The sequence below is a fragment of the Manis pentadactyla genome, chromosome 16 (assembly GCF_030020395.1).
Source record: "Manis pentadactyla isolate mManPen7 chromosome 16, mManPen7.hap1, whole genome shotgun sequence".
Lineage (NCBI taxonomy): Eukaryota > Metazoa > Chordata > Mammalia > Pholidota > Manidae > Manis > Manis pentadactyla.
The window spans coordinates 55,066,261-55,090,729 of record NC_080034.1 but is presented as its reverse complement, the minus strand read 5'-3'; the positions used below and the strand labels follow the sequence as shown (position 1 = coordinate 55,090,729).

The 24,469-nt window shown below is 35.9% G+C and overlaps 1 protein-coding gene across 1 annotated transcript in view; it reads right to left on the bottom strand.

Annotated features, from left to right (window-relative positions):
* The window catches only part of LOC130681224 (bromodomain adjacent to zinc finger domain protein 2B-like), a 76,416-nt gene that overhangs the window by 31,352 nt on the left and 20,595 nt on the right, over window positions 1-24,469 (bottom strand). Inside the window, exons 5-8 of the mRNA XM_057493827.1 lie at window positions 20,034-20,167; window positions 6,184-6,394; window positions 1,451-1,543; window positions 1,274-1,335 (exon numbers count right to left, since the gene is read on the bottom strand). Of these exons, the coding sequence (XP_057349810.1) occupies window positions 1,274-1,335; window positions 1,451-1,543; window positions 6,184-6,391 (363 nt within the window). The 5' untranslated portion in view covers window positions 6,392-6,394; window positions 20,034-20,167. The remainder of the gene's footprint in view (window positions 1-1,273; window positions 1,336-1,450; window positions 1,544-6,183; window positions 6,395-20,033; window positions 20,168-24,469) is intronic.

Below are 24,469 nucleotides of genomic sequence, written 5' to 3'. Positions count from 1 at the left end.
TCAATTTTTTTTTTGATGAGTAGCACACTATGTAGGCTTAGGTCACACAAAGCCTAATTTAAAATGCTAATGGAATACAACTGGTCTCAAGCCATTTGGAAATAGGATAAACTATTAAAAACTGTAACAGAAACAACAGTATTTCAGCTTCAAATGAACTTATTTTCACATATACTGTAGTAGGCAGTAAATATTTACAGTATTTTAATAAATATATTCATCACACTATATATTTTAAAGTCAACCTTACAGTGTCTTTAGCAGTTACAATTAACAGAATTCAAGTTTACATTAAATTACAGTAAGAGTATACCAAACATTTTGATGTTTTATATCTATCTTTTAGAAAGCAAGCATTTGCTTTTTTTCCAGTCACGGTGGTAGGCACTTTACATTCATTCAATGTTCACATAATGCAATTGTTTTTCTTTTACAGTGGAGGAAATCAAGGCTGAGAGGTTAACTAATTCATCTAAGGTCATGAATTATTAAATAGGAGAGCCGATATTTAACTCTACAAATGACCTGCATGCGTGACTACAAATTCTAAATTCTCTCTCAATTTTACATCAACTCTAATCATACTACTTTAGTCAATACAGAAAGTATTTAAGTAAATGTATTCATTACATTATTAGAGATAACCACATCAAGAACAAGCCAAGCCATTATTTAGCAGCTTCTCTATAAAACAACTGACTCAGAAATAACTACTTGCAGTTTAAAATTTTTAAAAGAATAGTACTTCCCCCCATTTCCTTTTTGCTTTAATAGATGAGTATGTGGAGATAGAGTAGTTTACACATTCCCATCTTAGAGGAAGTTGAGTATATTCCCATGTAGGCTTTATCTGTAAGAGTTAAAAAGTTATTTCATCTATCTATATTTAATTTTAAAAACTACACAGAGGAGAGCACTGGGTAAAACACTGGATATGCAAAAATAATGCTTTCTCATTTTGGGGGATAATTTTTAAACATTCAGAAGCAATGGGACCAAATCTTCAAAGTTGTTCAAGATGTTAATTTACATTCAGTCTATCAGGATACTAAAAGTACTTACATAATTGTATTGTTTGGTATCATTTCTTTAGAGACTTGGTTTAAAATTTAGGTGAATTTTAAATAAAGGAAGATGATAACTCTCTAAATAAGATATATAACAAGTATGAAAGTTATTTCATAAATCAAATAAGAATAATGTACATATACAATAAGTAAATCGACTCCCAAAGTACCACCTGTTATAAAACCAGTTCAGTGCATGAACATACCTGTTGTTTCATAATGTTTATCTGCTCTTTTTGCTGTCGCTTCTCCTCAGCAGCCATTATTGCTATGATGAAAAGCCAAAACACAGGTATCATCAGAAAAGGAACAAAGAAGAGAAGCCTCCTGTGAACTCCCCAGTACTCACTCTTCAAGTTTATGTTTTCGTTTAACTCACTCACCTTGTTGTTTTTTAGCTTCTTTGGCAATGCGAGCCTGTTCCTGCTTTTGGAGTTTGCTCAAAAGCTTTATTTGTGCAGCTTGTCGGGCTTTTTCTGAAAAACACAAAATTTCAAGGAATACTTTTAACAACTTTACCTAACTGTAAACCAAAAAACAATTAACTATGTGAATGGCATCATGATAAAGGACATACTTTTTAAGAAAATTGTTTAAAGTTAGATACTGGTAGAAAAATGGTGTGGCAGAAAGTACCAATGCTTACTTCCTTTAGAAATTGACCAACTTTTTCATCACATACAGCTCCATACACAGAAGCACACAAAAATGATGCTTCTCTTAATTCTTATCACAGAAGCTAATTTAAGTCCATTTTTTTTCCACATTTCACATAATCCCTGTTTAGGAGGAAAGTAGCTGCTAATATGTAAAAAGAATGATTTAGCTTGTCTTACAAATAACAATAATGCAAAAGAACTCAAAATAGAATACAAAGCCCCCCCGCCAAACATAGTATTTCACTCAGCTATAAAAATGGTAAAGTTTCTGAATCCAGTGATTATTTCATTTATGACACAGAGGGACTAAATCTAAATAAAAATAATACAGAATATCAACAAGGTTTAAGGACAATCTAGTTCTCATTATTTTTAAGGACAATGTATGAAACTGGGAGAGATCTACATAATCAGTGGCCCCAATTCTTCATTCCTCCCTTTATCCATGTTACGTGCAAATGTGACTGCAGTTCCTTTCATCAAGAAGTGAAATTTACTTTCTTGTCCCTTGATACGAACTTCAGACACGTGATCTTTGCCCAACAGGATGTTAGCAGTTGTGACTGCAAGTGTAAGTTTGAGAGTGTACTCTGTACTAGTACAAGTGTAGTTTCACTCTTCTGTCTTGACCTTTATCATCAGGACATGTTAAGGCTGCGCTGCCAGAGGCTGGAACACAGGGAGTCAGCTGACTCCACACACGTGAACAAAGCCAGGTAAGATCAGTAGAGCTGCCTACCTTACCTCCGGTGGACTCTATCAGCCTAACCAATTACCACGTGGCATTGTTCACCACTGAGGTTTTGCGGGTGCTTGTTTCCCAGCATTACTGTGGCAATAGGTGACTGATACAGAAAGCTTGTAATGTCATGCTCTCTTCTGCTGGCAAACTTGGTCAGAATACTTCTAACTATAAAAGTGGTCTATCATAATATCACTTACAAAATCACTCTAGAATACTTAACATTAGATATTGCTTTAAATTTTGTAACAGATGAAGAGTTTTAAGAAACCTATATATTATATTCTCACTAGTAATGAATATACTTGACTAAAACCCAAATCACTTGAACTCCACTAATAATTTCCACCATTTATTGAACTGCCGTATTAAATTTACATGATCTTGTTTAATCTTCATAACAACCTTAGAGGATATGCAACATTACACACTGGTTACAAATGAAATAACTAAGGCTCACAGAGGTTAAATGGCAGAGCCAAGATATAAACCCACATCTTTCTGACTCCAGGTCTATATATGATACTAGTCCTAAAAATCTTTAAGAAAATTTAAATGCCTTGAGATTTTAAAAAGGACTTAACCATATTTCTGTGACAGCTGAGAAACTCTGTAATGTATATGGTGTGTATTTGTGTGTGAATATATCAGCAATTTCAAACTCTACACAGGTGCACAGTTAACTTTTATTTTTAAACCCTTGGGACAGAAAAACACTAAAAAGTTCAACTCGCTATCTTTTCACTTTAGCAAGGAAGACATAATTTTTGTAAGTCATTAAAAATTCATATAGCTTAAAATTTTTTATTATAAGCAGTTAGAGAAGATGGGAAAAACAGGTTAAAAAATCAGGCACGCTATGGAGGAGGTACGAGAAGTTAAGAGGCACAGAAACTTCACCCAGGCTCTGAGGGATAAGCTACTACCAACGTCTCATTTATTTGGTTTATGATTGTTGAATATTATCTGTTATGACTAACTTTTGAAATGTTAACTTGACAAGTATCTTTTATGGTTTAGGAGATTACTTTCTTAAATATCAAAAAGAAAAGTTTATTTTTGAAATGAAGTGTTTAAACATGTCTAAACCAGCATGTATCTAACAATTGGCAGCACTTTCCTTCTGCACTGGCCTATCTTAAAACAATGAATCATTGTACAGCAATGGCATTTCAGATTCTGTGATAAATAAAATTGACTGGTATATTAGATATATTAGAGCATTTGAGATATTAACAGTATTGGTCAATTAACAAGCTAGTTTGTTTATATAGTTTGAAAGACTTTTTTATATTCAAACTGTCAGATTCTAATCTATATTCTCTGAGAAGATAGAGAGCTCTCATTTCACATTCAAAATCCACATTTATTTTATTGTTCTAGACCTTCCTTCAAATTAAGACGTTTTACAAGCCTAGATGAGTCCAACTAGGATAATAAAATATGACAGAAACTCCTAGAATCTCCTCTGACAACACCCCAAAGTGTTAATGTAGAAGTCTTTTAGCAATAAAAGGGGTGATAAGGTGACTCATTTCTACTTTCTTTCCTTCCAAAGAACATGCATATTATACCAAATATACTTGTAAATATTAATAACATTTAGTTACATTAACTATTTAATATTTATATATATATGTTGAGAAAAAATATGTACATAGGTCAAAGGTAACAATTTACGAAATGCAATATAATATAAGGGAGAGCTACGTCATAGAATACAAACCAATTTGAAATCTAAAAGGGGTGAAAACACTGGGCAAAAGTTGAGTAATCACCTTCTATTTTGTTAAAATAAAATCTAGTTAATTTTGCAAATATGAAGTTGCCATTTTGAATACTAAGTATGAATGGTACTTGTGATAGACATGCAAAACAGGCGTGAAAATCCCTTGCTTTCGTTATCAGTTAATTTCAAGCTTTCCTATTTTCATGTAAAAAATGCACACTTCCCACTATTATACATTCTTCAGAAAAGTCAGTGGTTTATTGACAATACTAATTTTAAAAATTCATCATGTATGTATATATCTTCATATATTAACATTTTTTAAACCTTCTCTAGTAACTATTTAGGAGAGATTAAAGTCTTAATAGTAACCCAATGAAATAACACAAAAAGTACTAAATTAACATACTAAAGGAGAGAAAAACTTACAGGACATTAAGTTACAGGCCAGGCAGTTAACTTATATGCCACTGGTGGAAGTATGAATTGGAACAACCTCTTTGGAGACACTATTTGCCTGCTTTCTACCAAAATTGACAATGCACATACCCTTGGAGTAGAGATTCTCTCTAAAATTTTATACTGTGGATAGCCATACCCGTCAAAGAATGAAGATATGTGTAATGTTTTTATTGCAGCATTGTTTGTGATAGCAAAGATGAGGAAATAGCTGAAACACTCATCAAAGGAGACTGAGTAAGTGAAGTATGGTACAGCCATACTTTGCCTCACCTACTATTCAGCCACTGGAAGTGTAAGGTTGATTTTTAAGTGCTGTATAGAAAGATGCCCAAGAAAAATTAAGTGGAAAAAAACAAAGCTGAATGGTATATACACCAGTAAGTTCATTTATTTTAGAAATCAAAAAGAACATATACATATATGAACATCACATTTGCATGTGTACACATAAGTATGTGTTTGAATGTGTGTCTGTGAGTGTATGTACACACTTCTGGATAGACTACCAAAAGTCTGTTAATTATGATCCAACTTGTGAGTGTCTTCTATTTTAAAGTCAGTGAGAGTCAATGTCTTACTTTAAAGCATTATGCTCTATGAGCTTTTATCATGCATACTTGTTTTATAATGAAAACAACAGAGCTACAGAGAAGTCAGTATTATAATGGTGTATACAATAAATAGAAGTCAGTCAACCTTTCCCTCCCAAAAAAAAAAACTATGAGAAGTAGTAAAATCCTGTCAGTCTTTTAAGTCAGTTTTTATTATTAAACCCTTATGGATATTATGTTTATGATACAAGCACGTATTGATATACATTTACATATATGCTTATGAATATAAGACATGAACACATTGATATATATCGAGACAGCCTCAAGAGGCTTCACACTTGTAACTACTTAATTCAAACTTCATAGCAGAACTATTTTATTGTAGTCAGCATTCTCTGTGTGAGACATAGCATGGGAACTTCATGTTGATAATTCAAGATAATTTTGAATCATGAACACATTTGAGGTTACTTTGAGCACGTTGTACTTGATAAATGATACTTTCTAGTGATCTTAAGATACTTTTTGATGTAAGTTTATTAGTTGGGCATTTTGAAAATAAATGTTATATATCCAGGCTACAGAAGAACCCAAACTAAAACTTACTGCTAATTGGAGTTCTCTGACTGAAAATTTACTCCACAGATCCACATATTTTGGAGTTACTCCCTTGTACCACCACAAGGAATTGGGAGCTGTTCAAATGAGTTTCCAGCCTGAAAAGTTCATCACCTACCTTTGTAATTCTAAACACACAGGGTATGATGTGTTTATGAGTATGACTCTTGAAAGGCGCTTATTAAATCAAAGAACTCCAGTTACCAGTGGGACTCCTTCTCATTTTATTTGAACACAATTACCTACCTTTTAGAAACTGAGAGTAGTTATCAATCATTCCTATGTCAAATACATGTAGGAATAATTAACACATGTTAGTACAGTTCTTACAGTGACTGATGCATGTTCCTACCTTGAGCTTGCAGTTGTCTTAGCAATTTGGCATCTGTGTTATCTACACATTCAGCACCGCCAACATCAGGAGGCCGACCGCTTCGCTGTCTCACGCTGGTATCCTCTCCTGGTCGCTCTCTCTCTGGATCTGGTGGTCTTCCTCCATGAGCTTCCATTGCCCTCACATGGGGAATGGCATCCTCTTCTTTCAAAGGACACCACTGCATTCCCTTTTAATTAACATTTTATAGAAATAAAATATTATGAACAAAATAAACACAAGTGATCAATATGTTGGAAAATTCTAGGTAAACCTGCACATATTAATTTTTATAAAGCTGTTGTAACCTTTAGAAATTTTAGTTTCTAATTCAAGTTACATTTATAATTGTTCATGGCTTTTGGTATATATTTGGTATTCTTACTTTAATGATTTCAACTTTAAATACACTGACAGATATATACCTGTAACTATAAACATATAAAGACATATATCTTAATCACCATTTCTGAACCATAATGACTATAAAGTTGGCAGGTATTTGAAAAGATTAGTTGAGTGATGACACCTCTATGGATTGCTCTCAGGAGTATCAGTTCAACCAAACATGAAGCTATCCAAATAACAACCAAAAGATTCTCTTTATAGAAAAAACACAGCTAATAAATCAAGAAGGAAAGTAAGAGTCAGACTATTAGCATTTTGCAATATCTGATGAATTAATGGATCTAAGCATTACATTTGAATGGTTGCCAATCACCAAAAAAGGGAGACAACTGGACCAACAGCCTCTTGATGGAGGTTCACTTCATCACCTATGAACTAATCCTCCCCCTCCCCAAAAAACCAAACCTGGAAATGATTAAGCCTCTAGATTAAATCACTATAACTTAACAACGGGGAAAATTTATTTGCCGTGTATATTAAATTACATGGCAAAATCCAGTCTGAAGGAAATCCCACAAATTACCCAGTTTATTCAACAAATAAATTTCAAGAAGTGAAAACACTGTGGGAAGATTAAAGGGGCCTTAAGGGATGTATCAAACATGCCCAATGTTTGGATCTTACCTAGATTTTCATTCAAATAGACAAACTGTCCAGGAAATTCTGACAGTTAAGAATTTAAACAATGAAAATTTTAACAATGTCTGATATTTGATGATATCAAGAAATTATCATTTTAAATTATGATAATGGTATTCTTGGTATTCTGATACTTTTGTAGAAAACAAGAATTCTTATCTTTTAGATACAATTACAGATGAAGTACAACGTCTAAGATTTGCTTCATCAAATTATGTAAGAGAAGGAGTAGATGGGAATACATGTAAAACAATATTGTTGATACGATAATTTCTAAAGCTGATGATAGATACATGATGTACATTATTTTGTCTACTTTTGGGATATTTCGGATTTCCCACTTTAAGTCTCCTCATGGAAACACATACACCAGCATAACACCAGTGTATTACAGGAATAAGCCTGCTTAGTGCATAGGTAATAATCAAGAGCTGGTTGTCCTCCGTAAGGCAATCAAAACAAATATACTGTTACATGACCTCATTTAGAGTCCAAAGTAGTATGTCCAGACATAGGAAAAGCATCCTTTCAAAATAACCTTTCTAAAACAATTTTAAATTACCTTATACTTCTTCTCTGACAGAGAATTCATTTCCTGTGAAGGTTAAGAAAATTTTTTTAATGTTTCTTATTCCTTCAAAGAATATCAAAGCAGGATTCAGCCTGAACCTGAACCACTCTGGGCACTTCTGCAGCCAGAGCCAGCAGTCCTGACTGCCCTTTATGCTGTGGTGCCAGGCTCAGAATCATGGCATATGATGACCTCACACAGCGGGTGCCATGGACACAAGCACTGCTCTTGCTCCCATCATGGATGACAGTTACACCCCACAGTCCAAGCACCGTGCTTTGTCCGAGGCATTTTGAATGCACTGTTTATATTAATCTTCATAATCATTTTACCTAGAAAGGTGGGTTTTACTGTCCCTATATTACCATTGAGGGAATCACAGGCCCAGTGAGGTTAAATCATTCCCTGAGGTACACTGGCAATAAGGAACAGAAATGTGTGATTTGAACCCAGGACTGTCTCTCTCTCTAAAACCTGGGGTCTTAGCCACTACATGTACTTCACTGATATTACAAAGACATTTTTATACTTGATACTGATCACAGTATTCAGGCATGAAAGCATAGTCAAGATGATGCTATGGCAGGGTTACAGAAAAAACCAATGCATATACTCAGTGTCTACATGTCAAAAAAATCTCTATACTAAATCTTTTCAGTAATTCCCATTTTAAATATTAATTCTGAGAGAATTTTTGCTGAGATTTCAAAGGAAGTCAGTAGGATCAGTAGTTGTACTAACTGCATTTTTACACCATAAAACTCTAAGAAGGAAGCCAGCAGAACAGCTTTATGTTCACCAGCATGGGGAGCTTTTGATTGAATTTCAAGGGTTCAATCAATTAATCTTTCTTTTAATCCAGTTATAATATTTAATAGTTATATTTTACTCAGTTAGGAAAATATACCTGTGTCCAAAAAGGAACAGATTATGCTGATGTCCAAAATTCACCTGACAAATGACATCATTTACATTTTTGCTTTTGGCATTTATAAATAAAACTTTTTAAGGGTGTTTCATGTATTGGGCTATCTTCTAACTCCAGGATTTCATAAAATGAGAACTGGACTGTTAGGAAAATCTCAAGCTTGTATTAAAAGTTTAATTCACTGAACAGTCAAAACAATTGTGGGTGAGGAAAAAAAGTATTTTTCTCAGTAAACTTTTTCTTAGAAAAAGCAAATACAATTTATATCATTTGATTCCTATGCTTTTTCATCATTCAGAAATCATGTATAAAAAGGAGTTTATTCTTTTTTTAATTTCTAAGACTAAGATAGTAAATGGTTCCTGAAAATAATCTTTCTTAAGATTTAAAAGAAACAGGATAAAGACAAAAGATGACTAAGAAGATAGAGATGGTGACAGATCAAGCCTTTTATACCATTATAATTCTCCTTTCTACAGTTACTAATTTAAATCTTTCAGTAACACATTCATTTCTCTAAATACTATGGTGAGAGAGAAGATAAAAAAGGTTGATGGAAACATACACCAGCATAACGCCAGTGTATTACAGGAATAAGCCTGCTTAGTGCAGAGGTAATAATCAAGAGCTGGTTGTCCTCCATAAGGCAATCAAATCAAATACACTGTTATATGACCTTATTTAGAGTCCAAAGTAGTATATCCAGACATAGGAAAAGCATCCTTTCAAAATAACCTTTCTAGAACAATTTTACATTACCTTATACTTCTTTTTTGACAGAGAATTCCTTTGGTGTGAAGACTTAAGAAAATTTTTTAAATGTTTCTTATTCGTTCAAAGAATATCAAAGCAGGATTCAGCCTGAACCTGAACCACTCTGGGCACTTCTGCAGCCAGAGCCAGCAGTCCTGACTGCCCTTTATGCTGTGGTGCCAGGCTCAGAATCATGGCATATGATGACCTCACAGAGTGGGTGCCATGGACACAAGCACTGCTCTTGCCCCCATCATGGATGACAGTTACACCCCACAGTCCAAGCACCGTGCTTTGTCCGAGGCATTTTGAATGCACTGTTTATATTAATCTTCATAATCATTTTACCTAGGAAGGTGGGTTTTACTGTCCCTATATTACCATTGAAGGAATCACAGGCCCAGTGAGGTTAAATCATTCCCTGAGGTACACTGGCAATAAGGAACAAAAATGTGTGATTTGAACCCAGGACTGTCTCTCTCTCTAAAACCTGGGGTCTTAGCCACTACATGTACTTCACTGATATTACAAAGACATTTTTATACTTGATACTGATCACAGTATTCAGGCATGAAAGCATAGTCAAGATGATGCTATGGCAGGGTTACAGAAAAAACCAATGCATATACTCAGTGTCTACATGTCAAAAAAATCTCTATACTAAATCTTTTCAGTAATTCCCATTTTAAATATTAATTCTGAGAGAATTTTTGCTGAGATTTCAAAGGAAGTCAGTAGGATCAGTAGTTGTACTAACTGCATTTTTACACCATAAAACTCTAAGAAGGAAGCCAGCAGAACGGCTTTATGTTCACCAGCATGGGGAGCTTTTGATTGAATTTCAAGGGTTCAATCAATCTTTTTTTTTTAATCCAATCATAATATTTAATAGTTATATTTTACTCAGTTAGGAAAATATACCTGTGTCCAAAAAGGAACAGATTATGTTGATGTCCAAAATTCACCTGACAAATGACATCATTTACATTTTTGCTTTTGGCATTTATAAATAAATACTTTCTAACGGCGTTTCATGTAACCGGCTATCCTCTGACTCCAGGATTTCATAAAATGAGAACTGGATTGTTAGGAAAATGTCAAGTTTGTATTAAAACTTTAATTCACTCAACAGTCAAAACAATTGTGGGTGACAAGAAAAAGAAGTATTTTTCTCAGTTAACTTTTCCTTAGAAAAAGGAAATACAATTTATATCATTTGATTCCTATGCTTTTTCATCATTCAGAAATTATGCATGAAAAGGAGTTTATTCTTTTTTTAATTTCTAAGACTAAGATAGTAAATGGTTCCTGAAAATCTTAAGATTTAAAAGAAACAGGATAAAGAGAAAAAAGATGACTAAGAAGATAGAGATGGTGACAGATCAAGCCTTTTATACCATTATAGTTCTTTCTACAGTTACTAATTTTAATCATTAGCAGTAACACATTCATTTCTATAAATGCTATGGTGAGAGAGAAGAAAAAAAAAGGTTTATGTTTTTCAGACAGAATGAAATAATCACAGTAAATGAGTAAAATTCACTCTACACTGTAACACATACCAGTATACTATTAGCCTGTAATGATAAAGACAGTTTCCGCTACTTAAGACACTTGAGGCACCTACTCTATAAAGGCACATTCTCTACAGAGGTTAAGTTGGAGAGCGTCCTCTCCTCAAAGGACAAGCATCTCTAACTGGGAGCTCAGACTCGGGTCACTCTGACTCAGGCGATCCCAGAACCTCACCTTGAGTAGGTGATGAGACTGAAAAAGGATACAGAGGTCGGGACAGAAAGTTGTCTCAAATGTCCACTTAACAAAATAAAGATGGTCTGACTTAGGGCCTGAGAACTAGAGCTAGAAAAGCAGGTAAGTAATGAGGCTCTTTTCTTGGAGAGAGGACTGCCTGGATGTGACGGAGAGAAGCCTGACTGGAGACCAGGCAGGTCAGAAGTGGCCTCTCAGTAACATGGAAAAGGGAAAAAGTAGTAAAGTTTTCTTCCTGAACGAAGTTAAGATAGAAGATGGAGAAATACTTGAGGAAAATGGCGAATAAATTTATTGCTTTCAAGTATTTCAAGATTTTTAAAATTACCTCAAATGAATTGATTTTAGAATGTTTCCATTATTCAGAATTTTTTTAAGATTATGAAATTTTATTTAAATATGAGTTTCTATTTCAACACTCCCGTTACTCTTCATAAATGATACTCCAAAGTATAGCTGAACGTCTCATGAGCAACTGGTCTGGGTTCACTGTGCCTTCTGGACACTGAGCTGTCTAAGTAACTGGACTTCCTGTCTCACTGACAGCCGGAGTCCCCTGTCCACCGGCCCATGTTCAGGTCTTAATAGGACGTGTGCTCAAGTCTCACTTGTGCTTTTATATCATCGCCGTCTTTATGTTCCTTTTGTTGCTCCCATTTTTGTTTGAGTTTATATACTTCAGGATGGTTTAATGTGGGGGGAGGGGAAGCAGTAAATAAGTAAATGAGGAAACACAATCCCCCAAAAGTCAGCTTTCACTGAATGATTTGCCAACTTATTGAGATTTTTTTTGCTGTTGTTTTGTATCACCAAACCTTTGCTTCAGGTATTTCCTCTCAGATCTGCAGTCCTAGGGAACTGTCAATTTCTCACATTAATATTTGGGATGCCTAGCACTTCCTGACTGATCAATGTTATATAAATGAATGAATGAACTTACATTTTCCAGAATTGGGAACTGTACCTATTCTAGGCCTGTTTCTTAGAGAAAATAAACAAAATAGGTAAGTCCCTAGCCAGACTTAAGAAAAAAAGGAGTCTACACAACTAAGCAGAATCAGAAATGATAAAGGAAGAATCACTATGGGCACCACAAAAATACAAAGAATGATGATAGAATACTATGAAAAATCATATGCTAACAAACTGGATAACCTAGAAAAAATGGACAACTTTCTAGAAAAATACAACCTGCCAAGACTGACTCAAGAAAAACAGAAAATCTGAACAGACCAATTACCAGCAACAAAACTGAACTGGTAATCAAAAAACGACCTAAAGAACAAAACCCCCAGATCAGATGCCTAAACCACTGAATTTAATGAAACATTTAGAGAAGACCTAACACCCATCCTCCTTAGTTTGCCAAAAAGTAGAGGAGGAGGGAATACTCCCAAACTCATTCTATGATGCCAGCATCACTCTAATACCAAAACCAGGCAAAGACACCACAAAAACAAGAAAATTACACACCAATATCCCTGATGAACATAGATGCAAAAATACTCAACAAAATATTAGCAAACTGAATTCAAAATTATCATCAAAAAGATCATCCACCATGACCAAGTAGCATTTATTCCAGGGACTCAAGGATGGTACAATATTAGAAAATCCATCAACAAAAAGAAGGACAAAAACCACATGATCATCTCTATGGACACTGAAAAAGCATTCGACAAAATTCAACATCCATTCATGATATAAACTCTCAACAAAATGGGTATAGAGGGCAAGTACCTCTACATAATAAAGGCCATAAATGACAAACCCACGGCCAACATCATACTTAACAACTTACTACTTTTAAGATCGGGAACAAGACAAGAATTCCCACTCTTCTCACTTTTATTCAACATTGTTATGGAAGTCCTTGCCACAGCAATTAGACAACACAAAGAAATAAAGGGCATCCAGATTGGTAAGGAAGAAGTTAAACTCTCACTGTTTGCAGATGACATGATATTGTACATAAAAAGCCCTAAATAATCCACTTCAAAACTGCTGGATCTAATATCTGAATTCAGCAAAGCTGCAGGATACAAAACTAATACACAGAAATCTCTTGCATTCCTATACACTAACGATAAAAGAGCAGAAATAGAAATCAGGAAAACAATTCCATTCACATATACACCAGTAAGAATAAAATACCTAGGAATAAACCTAACCAAGAAGTAAAAGACATATACTCTGAAAACTACAAGACACTCATGAGAGAAATTAAAGAAGATACCAACAAATGGAAACACATCCTGTGCTCATGGATAGGAAGAACTAATACTGCCAAAACGGCCATCTTGCCTAAAGCAATCTACAGATTCAATGCAATCCCTATCAAAATACCAACAGCATTCTTCAATGAACCACAGCAAATAGTTCTAAAATTTGTATGGAACAATAGAGAACCCAAATAGCCAAAGCAATCCCAAGAACAAAGAATAAAGTGGAGGGTTCGGGGGATCATGCTCTCCGACTTCAAGCTCTAATACAAAGCCACAGTAATTAAGACAATTTGGTACTGGCACAAGAACAGACCCATAGACCAATGGAACAGACAAGAGAACCCAGATATTAACCCAAGCATATATGGTCAATTAATATAAAATCAAGGAGCCATGGATACACAATGGGGAAATGACAGCCTCTTCAACAACTGGTGTTGGCAAAACTGGACAGCTACATGCAAGAGAATGAACTTGGATTGTTGTCTAATCCCATACACAAAAGCAAACTCAAAATGGATCAAAGACCTGAATGTAAGTCATGAAACCACAAAACTCTTAAGAAGAAAACATAGGCAAAAATCTCTTGAATATAAACCTGAGCAATTTTTTCCTGAACTCATCTCCTCAGGCAAGGGAAACAAAATAAAAAATGAACAAATGGGACTACATCATGTTAAAAAGCTTCTGTACAGCAAAGGATACCATCAGCAGAACAAAAATGCATCCTACAGTATGGGAGAATGTATTTGTAAATGACATATCCAACAAGGGGTTAACATCCAAAATACAGGACTCACACACCTCAACACTCAAAAAGCAAATAAACATTTTAAAAAATAGGGGGAAGATGTGAACAGACACTTCTCCAAAGAAGAAATTCAGATGGCAATCAGGCACATGAAAAGATGCTCCACATTGCTAATTATCAGGGAAATACAAATTAAAACCACAATAAAGTATTCACCTCATACCAGTTACGATGGCCAACATCAAAAGATTAGGAACAACAAATGCTGGCGAGGATGGGGAGAAAGAGGAACAGTCCTACACTGCTGGTGGGAATGTAAATTAGTTCAACCATTGTGGACAGCAGTATTGGAGGTTCCTCAAAAAACTCAAAATAGAGATACCATGTAACCTGGGAATTCCACTCCTAGGAATTTACACAAAGAAAACAAATTCTCAGATTCAAAAAGATACATGCAACTCCCCCCTGTGTTTATTGCAGCACTATTTACAATAGCCAAGAAATGGAAGCAACCTAAGTGTCCATCAGTAGATGAATGGATAAAGAAGAGGTGGTACATATACACAGTGGAATACTACTCAACCATAAGAAAGAAGCAAATCCCACCATTTGCAACAACATGGATGAAGCTAGAGGGTATTATGCCCAGTGACATAAGCCAGGTGGAGAAAGACAAGTACCAAATGATTTCACTCATCTGTGCAGTGTTAACAACCAAGCAAAAATTGAAGGACCGTAACAGTGGCAGACTCACAGAACCCCGTCACCAAAGGGAAAGGGACTGGTGAGAGTGGGTGGGAAGGTAGGGAGAAGGGGAATAATGGGCATTACAATTAGCACCCATAACATAGTTGGGGGAACGAGGAAGACAGTATCACACAGAGAAGAAAAGTAGTCACTCTAGCATCTTAGTATGCTGATGGACAGTGACTGTAATGTGGTATGTGGTGGGGACGTGATAATGGGGGGAATCTAGTAAGCACAATGTTGCTCATGTGATTGTATATTAATGATACCAAAATAAAATAAATAAATATTTGATGAAAGAATAAATGAATGAAAAAAAAGACAGAACACTTGCTGTACAAGAGATTCCGGTAACTGGAGAGCTTCGCTGGAGAATTCTACCAAACTCTTAAAGAATTAATGTCAATCTTCCTCAAAATCTTCCAAAAAACTGAAGACAACAGAACACTTCCAAGCTCACTCTATGAGGCCACCACTACCCTGATATCAATCCAGATTAGTATGCCATGAAAAAACACAACTGCAGACCAATATTCTTATTGAAAATAGATGCAAAATTCTTACTATGCTGATGCACAGTGCCTGTAAAGGGGTATGTGTTGTGGACTTGATAATAAGGGGGAATGTAGTAACCACACTAGTTGCTCATGTGAAACATTCGTAAGACTATATATCAATGATACCTTAATAAAAAAAATAACAATAAAATAGACGAGCATTTTCGAAAAATATTAGTAAACCAAATTCAAGGTCACATTAAAGGATTCCCCACATGACCAGCTGACGCTTATCCCAAGGAGGCAAGGATGGTTCAATATGCAAATCATGAGATTAGTAGAAGTAAATGAAAAAAATCACATCATCTCAGTAGAGTCAGAATAAGCATGCTACAAAATATAATATACTTTTACCATAAAAACCTGCAAGAAACAGCAGAGAAGGAACAACCTCAGCATGATAATGTCCATATACAACAAACCTATCGTTAACATTATACTCAGCAGTGAAACATTGAAAGCTTCCCCTCTAAGGCCAAGAAGACAAGGACTCTTAAGCCTGCACATAATGATGTTGGGAAAACTTTGGACTCTAACCCAACTGAGGTGACAAAAATGACAAAGTCTAAGGACCAGAATGCAGACATATTTTTCTCATAGTTGATGTACTTGCTGATACTTAAAGCTTGTCTGCAGGTAAGAATTATCAACAATTTTGATTTCCTAATGTGGGTCATGTAATATTTCTGTGGTAAATTGTGCCTCTAATTGGAAAAATACAGTGGACAATTTTCTATGATGGTGCAAATGTAGTGGTGCAGTGACCACTGGAAAATCTGAATGAAGGAATATCAGGGATATTGCAGGTTTTCTCTAAGTCTGAAATTATCTGAAAACACTCTTCTAAATGACTGTGTTCATACTATGCCATTAAGCCAATCTGACCACAAAATGTTACAGATGAAGAGCTTGATTTACCCCAGATGAACCAAGTTATAAAGCTAAAGCTAATCAACCTTGTAAGAAACTGAACATTTAGAAGGTAGTACATGAGTATTGTATTAATGTTACTGTACCTTCAGTGTGACGGATAATTTGTGGAGCCTGGGGAAACACTGAGAACTTTAAACCCCTTTTTCTATCATGATGCCTTTCCTCACCTGGTTACTATGAAAACTCTCTAACCCTTGCCACAGGGCACAGGACAGGGACAAGGGCATTCCCTCTTACCGCCGCTCCTCCCGTTAAGGCCCATGACACCCCCAAACTACTGCATCCTGTCCTCTCCACCAGGCTGACGGAGGACGGAAGCTGGGGTCTCAGCTGTCATTTTGATTCTTGCGTGGTGCTGCTCTGAGTCTGTCCCTGCAGGTATGACCCAGCAACATGAAGAGGGGACTGGAGAGAGAGAATCACCACTCCGGCTCTGTTGGGGTGGGATTCTCTTAGGACAAATTACCAGGTAAGCGGCAGGAAGGAGCAACGTGACCTTGCAGGGAATTCATGGTGCAGAGGTATGTGGGCTATGTGATGGAAGAGACTAACCCCTGTGCTGCCGTAGGGGACTATATGTAATTGGTGCACTATGACACAGGTTAACATGACTCACAAGTTAATATATGGAATATCAAAGAATATACACTATGCTGAATCCAAATCTTGATACAAAATCATTATTAAATTGTATGCAAATTAGCACTGTGGAATGATATTTTGAGTACTGGAAATAAATTTTAGGTGTCTCCTGACAATTTTAAGACTCCTGAAAACTGAATTTAATCAAGCAGCATGATTATTAGTTCACTTGTTTTTAAAAAAACAATGAGAGGATATAAATTTGGAAGCATGTTGTATGAATGTAAAACTTTAGTAAGGCACACATATATACTTTATGAATTTGAAAATTAAAAACAGTAAATTGAAAATATTTCTGGCTTTATTTAGTATACAAATATGTATACTTGAAATATTACATTGTGAGATATAATACATACACTCTTTAAATATTTAAGAGAATTTCAATTATTCCAATGTCATAGGAAATTAACCATTAAGAGAATTAATAGAAGCATTGGTAAAAAGCATCTGAATTCCATGGTCAGATACTGCCCACAATTGAAGCAGACAATCCCCTGAATGTACACCTACTTCCCCTGTGTGTGAATCTGTGTCAGGCTTCCTCCATGAAAACAATTAAGAAGTAAGACCTACAGCATGCTAATAGGTTTTATATACAGACACCCTTGTAAAATAAAGATTCTATACAACAGTTATGAGAAACTAAAACAAAACCCCTGTTAGTAGTCCAGAAAATTTTAGATTCCTTAAGTAATTAAGAAAACTTCCTCAGGAGTTGTAACACATAAAATACACAGTGCTAAACTCAGAAGCATGCTGGCACAGATAGACTCTCAAATTTAATGCAATTCATCATGATGAGATCATCATATGAATCATAAGCAAATGGTTAAAAAACAGCTCTAGTGAAAAACCAGGACAATATGTAATTCCTCATGCTTATTAGAATGCCTGTCGTCTAGCATACCAATAAAGAACATTAGGTAGAAAGTATAGTAGAGGAATGTAAAGCTAAAGCAAGGTTTATGCACATTTTTTTCTGAAGCTCAAAATAGACCAAAAAAGTAAAGGAATGAGCATGCTAAAAAGAAACTTGAATTTTCCATTATTACAAGAAGGAAGCACATAAAAAAGGAAGGAGATTAGAAACATCTCACTGTTATCTCAGAAACCAAGATACACAAAAGTAAAGTACCTTCAGATTTTCTACTTAGAACCTGAGAAAATCTGTTTTCCATAAATGCATCTCATTTAGAAAAAGCAGCCAATGTTTTGGCTCTTAAGCGTTAACGGTGATTTCAGTCCTAAAGATGTTTTGTAACTGTGCAGGTATTCCCTGTCTAATAAAGGCCCTCAGACATGTCATTGATACAGAAGACTGGGTCCATCAATTATCTCCCACAGTATGGGAATCAGAATGTGTAAGTTAAGATTAAACAAAATGGGAGTTTGCAAACCAAGGTAAAGCGAACTAAAATGGCCCAGGACTCTGGTTTCCCCCTCAAGGCCACAGACAGACTCTTGACTCATGTATCCTTGACTTGTTTTACAGGAATTTAGGCCCCACCAGACGAGCCACCTCCTGACAATGAGGAGCACGTGGACTCTAGCCTCGGTGGAGCCAGAAGGCTGACAGGTAACACTGCTCAAACAGTCCCCTGTCACCTCACCACGGACCCGTCAGAACAATGCCACAAGCTCATCACACATCCTGCAACCCTTTCCCATAACCTTTATAAGCCCTTGCTTAGAAGCCAATAGTGAGTGCAGGGCTTTAAGCTTTAGCTATCCATTCTCCTTGCTTGGGGAACGCCCACCTTCTTTCCCAATGTCAAAAAAGCCACATCCCAAAGTCAGGGTTTGGTTTCACTGCTAGGTCAGTGTTTGGCTTTGCTGTATGTTGGCTGAGTGGAAACAGGTTTGTTTCATTTGGTAACAACTTCACCTTAGATGGTTTTAAGCAGCAAGCAGTAGGTGGCATGAAGAGAAAAGACATCATATTTTGATCTTCTAAATCTGATTCATGAAATCTGCTCACTCCAATCATGTATCAAAATAGACAGATGTTCCCTTGGTTAATTTATGCATGTTTTAACAAATACATTCACACAGAGGTCTGGCAAAGAACATATTAGTGGATGAAGATAATTTTTAAAAATTATGTTCAACACTAATTCAGGAGAAATCATCAAGCACAACGATAATCCCGTTTGAAAATGACAAGCTACAAGGGATATTAACATATTGATAAGTTAGCTTTTTGAAAGCTAGGGACATTAAAGCATACTAAATTCTGGTTTGGCATCAATAAAATAGTAGAACTCAAAATAATGTTCTGAATTTTAATGTACTTAAACTTCCACTTTTCAGTGGATCCCAATTACTTTAATGTTGGAAAAGTAACAATACAGGTGAGTGAAGGGACTTACTGGGGGATGACATTTTTCTCTTTGCCTCAGGTTGCAGGGAAGACTGGCTGGTCCCATTTCTTGATATGAATTTTATGACTGTGTATATGATGCTCAAGTGGGATTTCTCTACAGAAACAATCCTGAATCAAAATGATACAGAACAATATAAAGTTAATCCTTAGAAACCCTCAGTGAATGAGGAACATTGCACATTAATTATTACAGGGTCAGATCTTTAAAGATGATTCACAGAAGGGCACAAAGCTCTAAGAGCTGGCTCATTCCTCACTTGATCTGCTTCCATAAAGCATTTCAAATTCATGAAATATTATTCTTTCTGGGCACACACTATGCCCCAGACCCTGGAGGTATTATGTAATCTAATTCTGGTCTTTCGTAACAGTTTTATTGTATAGATAACACCAGCCCTATTTACCTTTCTAAGAAATTTTATGTAACACACGTAAAAAAAAAAAATGTTACAATACTATATGAGAATTTAATAAAGAAAGCATTTAGGTATGATAGAAAATGGCAGGTTCTGTACTCACTCCTTACAGAAACATCCAGAAGAAATCATGGCAAAGCCCCATGTGCAGGTGTCAGGACCCCACGCGGGAAGCATTTTCCTCCTGGTGGACTGCGCTCCAAGTCATCCCAAAGTTGCAGCCCAGCCTCCTGGGTCCTGCAGATACAAAAGCTCAAGTCTTCACTCTAGCAAACATACCAGAGCGCACAGGAGGAGCACACATGCTCAATGCGTGCCAGAAAAGGCAGGTTCAGGCATCCCATAGCTCAAACATAGTCACTACTGCTGGTCGGGCCCCTTCTTAGAAGTCCTGGTAAAGGGCTCAAATCCAATATATGATTATTCAGTGAAAATATATGGTTAAGTTCAAACAGAAATGGAGCCTGATGTTCTGTGCCCAGATGGGATTTTACACATATACCATAAACTTAAGATCAAAGTGAACATAAAAATTTCTGATTTTCAGTCAACCATTAACATATGATTGGAATATGTAAGAAACAGTATCATTTATATACACCAAAACTAAAAAATGCAAAAATACAAATGCTCAAATATAAATGCAACAAAATACTTGTAGATCTCTGGGGAAAAACATGTAAAACATTTTTGACAGCAATGAAAGAAAAAACAAAACAACTGAGATATACTGTCCATGATCAAAATTCCATTACTTAGATGTCCATGTTCCTCAAATTGACTTAGAGACCCCAAGTAATCCCAACAATACCCTTACCACACTATATTGCAGGAATTGACAACTCATTTGAATACCTGTTCATCTATACAATGATAAAGAAAAAAGTGAACTCAAATGTTAAAATTTCAAGCTACAATAATCAAAGGAACATATTTAAAATGAATACACACAGGGACTCTATTCTCCCCACCTGGTGTGAGCCAGGAGTTCTTTATCTCTAAATAAAAGCCTGTACCTTGCTCTCCTACCATGAGAGTTTATGAAGCTCATTCTTCGGCTTCGTGAACAAGAACCCCGGCATCAGAATGACCCAAAACAACAAGTCTCCTAACAACAAAAGCACTGACACTTTCTCTGCCCTGATAGAAACCACTGAAGAAACAGAACTTGACAGCCCTTGACTGAGACTTCATGGTAACTGTCCAAAGCAGCAATTTCATCCTAATGGATCCAGAAGATGACCGAGAAATTAGATTTTGCCTTGCTATTAAAAAATCATCAAACTAACTACCAAACTTCTAGAAAAAAAATAACAGAACACATCTTATTAGTTGCCCTCTTTGTTATCTGTGCTCCAACAACAAGAATCCTCTTGGCTGCAAGTGGATAACAGACTTGCCAAGCATGTTAACTCCAATTTCAGGAGGCAAGCAACTTACATATTAGATAGTTATAAAACTGCACTAGATTAAGTGAACAAATTGCATTTCCATTCTACGGTATTACCTGATCTGTACACCTGTCTTCATTAGCCTGAATATTTTCAAACACCTAAAACTCAACTAGTTCTAATCATCTGCTTTACCAGTCAAAACCAAATGTGTGCTTGACACCCTCCATTTAAAAACCCCAGCTCTCCTGATGTTGATGTCTAGAACAAACACCTACCAGAGGTTTCCACAGGTCATTCACACTTCTATTGGGCAGGTGTGTTTAGATGAAAACTTCTGATTTAAATGACAAGCCACACTATAAATTACACTTCTTTTCTCCTGATTAATAAAATAAAAATAAAATAAATAAATGAATACACACAAATAAATGAAATAGAACAGAGAGTTCACAAATGGAACCAACAAAATTACAGAAACTTGGACCTCGCCAAAGAAATGAAAGCACTTCCACATAGAAAACAGGACCTTTAGACTTTATTCTTCCATTTTCTTATTTAGAGTTCACCACCATCAACAAATGGAGACGAGGCAAAAGGATGGCCATATGTAAATGAACAGACAACTCAAGTCAGAAATGAAAGTGACAACTGACACAAAAGAAACACAAAGGACTGCAAGAGGCTGTTATAAAAAGCTCCTAGAAATGCACAATATTCCAAAACTGAACCAGACAGAACAGAAAATCTCTACTGACAGATTGACAGTAATGAACTGCACTGAAAATCAAAAAAAAAAAAAAAAAAAACAATCCTTACAAAGTCAAGGACCACATGGTTTTCAAAATTACTTCCATCAAACATTTTAAGTACAGTTAATATTTACCTTTCTCAAACTACTTCTAAACCTTGAAAAGGAAGGAAAACTTCACACCTTTTTATTAGATCAGCATCACCCCAATACCAAATCCAATAAAAACAGTACAAAAAGGGAACACTAAGACACCACCATCCTTGGTGAACACATTTGTAAAAATCCTCAAAAAAATTAGCAGCAAACTGAATTAAAAAATACATTACAAAACTCATTAACCAAGAAGAAGAAGTAGGATTTAGTCCAGGGATGCAAAGATGGTGAAGTCTCTGCAAATCAATGTGACACATCCCATTAACAAAAGGAAGGATAAAAACTATCGTCATCACAATAGGTACTAAAAAGGATCACAAAACCCAACATGCTTTTATGCTAAAAACTCAACAAAGTGTGTATAGAGGGAACATACATCAACATAACAAAGGCCATATATGACAAACTCACAGCTGCCATCACACTGAATTGCAGGTCAGGAACAAGACAAGAATGCCCACTGTCACCACTTTTATTAAACATAGTCCTGAAAGTCCTAGCCATGGCAACCAGACAAGTAAAAGGCATCCAAGTTGTTAAGGAAGAAGTCATATTTCCCCTACTTACAGGTGACATGATACTGTATAGAGAAAACCCTAAAAACTGCATAAAAAAATACTAGAATTAATAAATGAACTCAGTAAAAGTCACAGCAAACAAAACCAATGTGCAAAAATCTGCCACATTTACACATACAAATGAACTACTAGAAAGAGATTTAAGAAAGAATCCCATTTATGATTGCCTCAAAAAGGATAAAATCACTGGGAATAAAATTCAACCAAGGCAGATAAAGACCTATACTCTCAAAACTCTAAGACACTGATGAAAGAAATTGAGGAAGACACAAATAAATGGAAAGCTATCCCATGCTCCTGGATAGGATGAATGAATATTGTTAAAATGGCCATATTATCCAAAGCAACCTACAGATTCAATGGAATCCCTATCAAAAAACCAATGGCATTTTTCACTCAACTAGAGGAAAAGATCCTAAAATTTATATGCAACCTCAAAAGACCTTGAAGAGTCAAAGAAATCTTGACAATGAAGAACAATGCTGGGGGTAAAGAGCTATACTACAAAGCTGCAGTGTATTAAACAGTATGGTTGCAGTGTATTAAACAGTATGGTACTGACACAAGAATATATGAATCAATGGAACTGAACAGATAACTAAGAAACAAACCTACACGTATATGGTCAGTTAAAATATGACAAAAGAGGCAAGAACATACAATGGGGAAAAGACAGTCTCTTCAATAAATGGTGCTGGGAAAACCAGACACCTACAAGCAGGAGAATGGTATTGAATTGCTGTCTAACATGCACAAAACTTAATTCAAAATGGATTAAATACCTAAAGGCATGAAAGCACAAAGCTTTTTAAAGAAAAGATGGGCATGAATCTCTTGAAAATCAGCAAGAGTAAATTTTTTCGACACACCTCCCCAGGCAAGGGAAACAAAAGAAAGAATAAACAAGAGGGGCTTCATCGATCTAAAAAGTTTCTGTATAGTAAAGGACAACATCAACAAAATGAAAAGACAACTTACTGTAAGGAAGAACATACCTGAAAGTGATATATCTGATAAGGGGCTGACATTCAATATATATTGGATAAATGCACCACAAAACAAAGAACCCATTAAAATATGGGCAGAGAACCTGAATAGACATTTTTCCAAAGAGGGCACACAGATGGCCTACAGTCACATGGAAAGATGTGACACATCACTAATCATCAGGCAAACGCAAATTAAAACCACGAGGGGACTCACTCAAGATGGAGATGTGAGTAGGGTGGCAGCAGTATCCTCCCAAAACCATACAGATTTTGAAAATACACCAAATGCAACTACTCCTAAAAGAGAGACCAGAAGATACAGTACAACAGCCAGGCTACATCTACACCTGCGAGAACTCAGCATCTCACGAAAAGGGTATGATACAAAGCTGTGATACGGTGGGGCCAGAGGACTCCCCCCAACCCCAGCTCACTAGGGTGAGGAAAAGAATCAGACTGGGGAGGGAGTGGAAGCACAGGACTGCTAAATAACCAGCCCTAGTAATCTGCATTGGGAGCACAGACACACATTGCATGGTGTGCGGGATATGACAGAAATGGAAAAGCAAATTCCGAGATGGAGACCACGAACAAGTCCCCACAGCCGGCTGCCCTGGAACAAAAGAAAAGCGGGTACTTTAAAAGTCTTAAGGGGACAAGGGTTTAACAGGTGG